Below are 5,938 nucleotides of genomic sequence, written 5' to 3'. Positions count from 1 at the left end.
ATTAAATAAATTTAAAATCAAATAGTAAAGTAAAAACTTTTAAAGATGAAACTTTCAAATTCAAATGGGTGGCAGCTAAGTTGAATTTCTATATTTTTACCTTAAAAAATAGGTTAAATTACAGAAAACTTTCTTATAAATATTTACTTTTTCACTTTTTCTCTCTAATTTTAAAAAAACATATATTTTACTACCTCAATATTTCAAGTTGTTCTATTTAATCCCCCTTTATTTGGGTTTCATCACTATTTTGTTCAGTTTTTATAATTTATATTAAAAATATCCCTCAAAATGATAGAATATTAAAAAAAAAATTCTTATATAAAAAATTATGGGCAACTTAGTCATTTTGTCCTCTGCATTAACATCATACTCTTTCTGAAAATATTTTTAAAATGTAAGGAGGTAAATTGTAGGTTTTTGAAAATCGAGAAAGTTAAAGAAAGGGGTATGTACAAAAATATTTCTGTAATTTAGACTAAAAAATATAAATGAATGTGCATTACTCTGATTTTTAAATATGTGGTGTATGAGATACAATTACACACAAGGTGCAGGTAATAATTTCTCTTTCCTCCCTATGTATCTACAAGTAGAGAGAAGAGATAGAGAGAGAGAGAGAGAGGGAGGGTGAGAGCACTGCAACGGCTGTGCGCTGCTGCGGCACGGTAGAGTACGACTAGTCAGTAGTCCCAGCCTTTTTTTTTTTTCTTTTTTTTTTCTCTATCTATCAATTACACTACTTTAATTTCTCACTCTCTCTCTCTCTCTCTCCTCTCTCCTCTCTCTCTCTCATCATCTCCTCTCTTTCTCTCTCCGCTGTAATCGCTCAGTGCTATTATTGCGTTTAGGGATCGGACAATAAGAACGCTCGAGGACAAAAATTCTATGGGCAGCGTGCCCAAACTAATTAGTTTGGGCACGCTGCCCATAGAATTTTTGTCCAACGCTCGAGGCGCCAATGGGGTCGTCCCCTACCTCCTCTCCCTCTCCCTCTCCCTCTCTCTCCTCGGAAGCGTCGCGGAGCTTCGGGAGGCGGAGACCACGCCCTCCTCCTCCTCCTCGTCCTCCGCTTCGGCTCCTTCACTCTCTTCGCGGCCGCGGCGAGTGATCGAGGGCCGCGGCGGTGGCGGTGGCGGTGGCGGTGGCGGTGGTGGTGGAGGTGATCGGAGGCGTACTCCGCCGCGGGGGATGGCGACGGGGCCGCGAGGGGCGGCGGTGGAGCCGCCTAGCCCTAAGTCGCCGCCCAAGTACCCGGACTTCTGCGGACGGAGGAGGCTGCAGCTGGAGGTGCAGATCCTGAATCGGGAGATCGGATTCCTCGAGGTACGTGGATCGGATCGAGTTCTTCGCGATTTGTTTGTGTTTGTACGCTTGATCTGAGTGATCGGGAGAGATTTTGAGGTTCGCGTCGTTTAGATGCTTCGATTTGTTGCTTATTATGAAGTTTTGAGTACGACGAGAGTGGGATTTGGGAAGGGATTGAGACAGGGATAGTTGGTGGATGAAGAGAAAAGAAAGTGTTTGAAAGGACCNGATCGAGTTCTTCGCGATTTGTTTGTGTTTGTACGCTTGATCTGAGTGATCGGGAGAGATTTTGAGGTTCGCGTCGTTTAGATGCTTCGATTTGTTGCTTATTATGAAGTTTTGAGTACGGCGAGAGTGGGATTTGGGAAGGGATTGAGACAGGGATAGTTGGTGGATGAAGAGAAAAGAAAGTGTTTGAAAGGACCGTGAAAATCTTACTGTAAAATGCTTCTGTAGTTCATTTTTGCTAATTATGGAATTGAACGCTCTGACGTATTCTGATTCTGAGGAAGGGAACAGAGAACTGGTTTTGGAAAGGCCATAGTGGATAAATATAGAACTTTCACATGCTTCTATGTATGCATCTAGAACGTTATAATGGAAAAGTATCGATGCTATTTTTCGACATCTAAGAATTTAACATACATGGTTTGTTTAGATGATAGAACAGGGCAGTAGCGGATAGGTCCATTGTACAGTTCACTTTAGCAATCGATGCTCTCATATCACTGCATTTAGTTTTGAGAATTAAGATAACTTGTATGAGGAATTTGTGTTTTGAACTAAAAAGCATTGTGTGAATCATGGGAGAAAGCTGTGGATGGATTGTATGCTTATTCGAGAGACATTTCAACTATTATTGAAATTAATGGGTTTTCCCTGAGTTTTTTCTTGAGATTGCTGCGAAACTTGAAGATCCTAGCAACTAAAACTTGAATTCTTTTTATACTCTAATAATTCGTCATTAAATGTTCAATATAAATGTTTATTAGGGACAACCAAATTTCTGATTAAGCATGATTACCAGGCTAAAAGTAGAGAAATATATCATATCGCGTATTGTTCTTATATGCATATCGAAATTCAAAAATATGTTGCAAGCTTTTAAGCAAAATGTTTAGCTTAACATGTCTACACAGAAATGCAATAAATGATGAGGTGTAGCACTCTATACAGTACCAACAGTCTATTGATACTTATTTCACGTTCGTGATGATTTGGTATTCGTACTTTGCTTCGTTTGGTATGTTAGGTTTACTTTCCAGTAACTTTATCAGTTTCGCTGTATTGGATGAGTGGCTTTTACATGGCATTGCAAGTAAAGTAGGTTGTATCTATAATGTGCCAGCCATTGTGTTTTAATGAGATTGCTATTTTCCGTGTCAACTCTCTGTAGTTTCAGTCAATGCAAATCATATTCTACATCTTATTAGAGATGCTTTCTGATACATGTTACTAAGTTGTTAAGCCGTAAAGTAAATGTTTTTCATGCTGGTCAAGTAGCTTCTAGTTTTTACTTTATTAGTCTGTTCTATGCTAGGTTACACGGACTCAGCTCAAAGGGAGCCGTGTCCGTGTTCGGTGCGCCTCGGACTCTGGTCGCACAGTTGCTGCTTGTCTGCTGCGTGTCTTGACATTAAAGAAAAATTTGCGGAGAGGACTCATGTGTTGTACATGAGTCCTCTCCGCACGAGGAGGCAGCGTTACTCCAACAATGAAAAAATGTTGCTGCCTGCACCTGGTTTATTTCTATAAATATTAACCAAAGCTAATATTTGATAATTAATATTTTAAAATTGAAAATCTAAGTTGATATATGTGATTTATAATATTTGAAAACCTTGTGTATAAAAATTAATAAGTTTTTTAAAAAATATTAATTAAGGTTTATAATAAAAAGTTGTTGTCCAGAATTTAAATATTTTGTATTTAATTTTAAATAGAATACATCTAATAAATTAGATTCTAATAAAATTTTGGGTGTGAGGTATATAAGATGTATTTATACACTGGATGTAGGTAATAAATTTCTTGTAAACGGACTGGTTATTGTTCCAGCTTTGTTGGGTATAGAATTAGAATTTATTTATTATTCATTTTCAAAATATCTACTATTTTAAGCAAATAAATTTAGATTATTATATTAAAAAAAATATTTTATATGTGCCCTAGCTGTGTTTGTGTCCTACTTTTTCCAAAGTTGCCGAGTTGCCGTATCCGAATCGTTGTGTTTGAGTTGTGTCGTGTCTCATTTCCGTCTCCGTGTAACCTAGGTCCTATGTTAAATGAGCTTTTCGAACTTTAACGAAGTAGTCCAAATTTTTTGGCTTATAATTTGAAGTTAGCACAAAGAATAGTGTGTCCATTTTAATTCTCCATCCATTTTTATGAAAAATAGAGGTGATCATTGATTATCTGTTAAAAGTATAAACTTTCTCCAAATATCGACATGGAAGCAGCTTTGTACGATTTAAGGCCAATCCTTGTTTTCTCTGTTGTTAGTGTGCTCGACTGGAAATTTTGAAGATTGTTATAGTTAACTTGTTAACTTCATGCTTATCAGGACGAGTTACAGTCGCTTGACGGAATTCAGCCTGTTTCCAAATGTTGCAAAGAGTATGCTTCATAATCAAACTGCTTCATAAGTCAACATTTGTACTGTTCTTTTGTGGTTACTAATTTTGTGTTGTTATACTTGGCAGGGTCAATGAGTTTGTGGGAACGAAACCAGATCCACTTATACCAATGTATGATTCAACAACTTTGTCTCTTACTATTTTTCGGATCGTTGATGTCACTTCTGATGGTTTTGTTTGCCAACCAGAAATAAGAAGAGACGCAGATCTTGTCGTCTATTGAGATGGATTGGGTACGTCCTCAGATCTTTTCAAGTCTTCATACTATTGGATTTCCAAATATGAATTTCTTTGGTAGCGTATAGATAAGAGATTTATGCTTTCTAGAGAAACAGATGAGTGGGAAAATATGAACAGAACAAATTAAAGCTGTGGAGGAAAGTCTTTCATTTTTTTTTTTTTTTTTTATCAATTAGATTCAAGAGTAATTGTGTCAGCTAGTTGTTATTGGTTTCAATAGTCGTGGAATACTGAAGAGAAGATTGGTTTTAAAGAACATTGTAAATCTTTTCTTAAGGTAACGTCGTTGGACCATTAGGCATTGTTTATTTTGGCGGCATTTATGGTATTGTTCCTAACCTTTGGTTGGCACATGCTCAAAGTCTACTATATCAACATCCAGATATACATATATACATATATACATATATGTACTCGGAATGCTGTAGAGCAACAGCACGAGAACAATTCAAATTAGTTTCCTTATCCATGGAATATTTCATGTTCTCGTTATCTTAGATTTGTCACTTAACTGCATACTAAGCTATTTGCTTATACTGATCTAAATCATCTTTTGCAGATCAAAACTCTGCTTCAACCTCTCATGGTTCTGCTGTTGCCCTAGTCTGTGCTTGTTTAAGGTCGAACTACCGAGCTGCAGCTGTCCACGCCCGAAGAACTGCTGCACCCACTGCGAATGTAGATGCCCTAATTACAGCTGCTGCACGCTCTCCTGCTGTCAACCGAGTTGCAGTTGCCCAAAGATCCCTTCTTGCAAACCTTGTTGCAAACCCCATTGCGGTTGGCCGCCGATCCCTTCTTGCAAACCCCACTGCACTTGCCCTGAGATCTCCTGCTGCAAACCGAGTTGCAGCCCTAATTGCAGTACGTGCTGCGAGCCATGCCACAGTTGCGCAGAGTGTTCCTGCTGTATGCACAGTTGCACGGAGTGTTCGTGCTGTCAGTGTACTAAGTGCTGTAGTTGGAGGTTTCCCTGTTTCAGGCCTTGGTCTCGTTGTTGCTCAGATATCAGTTGTTGCCCCAAGAGTACATGCTGCAGATCCTGTTGCCCTATTCCGACCCCCTCGTGTCCCGAGATCTCTTGTGCTTGTGTTTGGTCGTGCCCGAGATGTACAGAGGATTGCCTTTGCGCGAGATGCGGTAAACCATGCTGTGTAAGTGGATGTTTATGCTAGATTAGGGACTAGATTGCGACTTTGTTCTCCTTATTTTGGTCTCCATGCTGTTGATTAGTAGAAAATTAAGACATAGTATCCAGTGTATAAAATTTTTGTTGACTATGCAGTCTGATTTGTTTTGGTTTATTATATTAATTTGTTGTTGGATACAGCAGAAAATTTATATTCATGTTACACAGCAATAGCTGTCTCAGTAGATTGAAATGTCGTAATTATTTTAAGTAGGTTCGGACGTCGTCTCTGGTTCCTTTCGCCGTCTCGCTTTATTTCCATTTTCATTTCGAGCCAAATACGAGCAGAGCTCGTTAAGCTTGGTTGTTTGCCGCTCCTGCTTATGATCTGCATTGGGAGAAACTCATGAAGAAAGAAAATGAGTGGTGAAGAAAATTATGTATTATAAACTCAGCTGAGGTCTTAGCAAAAAAGTGTATGGCAGCATTTACTATTTGCCTGGAGAAATATTGATGTGAGAGGACTGATTTTAGAGACTGCAGAGCACCCTTCAGTTTTGCTTGGCTTGTATGTTACTCAGATTGTCTGTTTTTAGAAGCAATGTGGCTTTTATGCTGTCAAATC

The 5,938-nt window shown here is 38.6% G+C and overlaps 1 protein-coding gene across 2 annotated transcripts; it reads left to right on the top strand.

The window, feature by feature from the left end:
• Positions 625-5,558, top strand: LOC109706716 (keratin-associated protein 5-5-like). Of its 2 annotated transcripts, none has more exons than XM_020227683.1 (7): positions 625-668; positions 852-876; positions 956-1,326; positions 3,872-3,924; positions 4,011-4,055; positions 4,133-4,177; positions 4,744-5,558. In XM_020227683.1, the coding sequence occupies exons 3-7, from the start codon at positions 1,192-1,194 to the stop codon at positions 5,357-5,359; spliced, it is 894 nt and encodes a 297-aa protein (XP_020083272.1). In that variant the 5' UTR covers positions 625-668; positions 852-876; positions 956-1,191; the 3' UTR covers positions 5,360-5,558. The 2 variants fall into 2 exon arrangements, with proteins under 2 accessions (XP_020083272.1, XP_020083271.1); XM_020227682.1 differs by having other exon boundaries at positions 638-682.

This window comes from Ananas comosus, linkage group 2 (genome assembly GCF_001540865.1).
Source record: "Ananas comosus cultivar F153 linkage group 2, ASM154086v1, whole genome shotgun sequence".
NCBI classification, from domain to species: domain Eukaryota; kingdom Viridiplantae; phylum Streptophyta; class Magnoliopsida; order Poales; family Bromeliaceae; genus Ananas; species Ananas comosus.
Note: the sequence above shows the minus strand (reverse complement) of the source record. Positions and strands in the feature narration are given on the sequence as shown.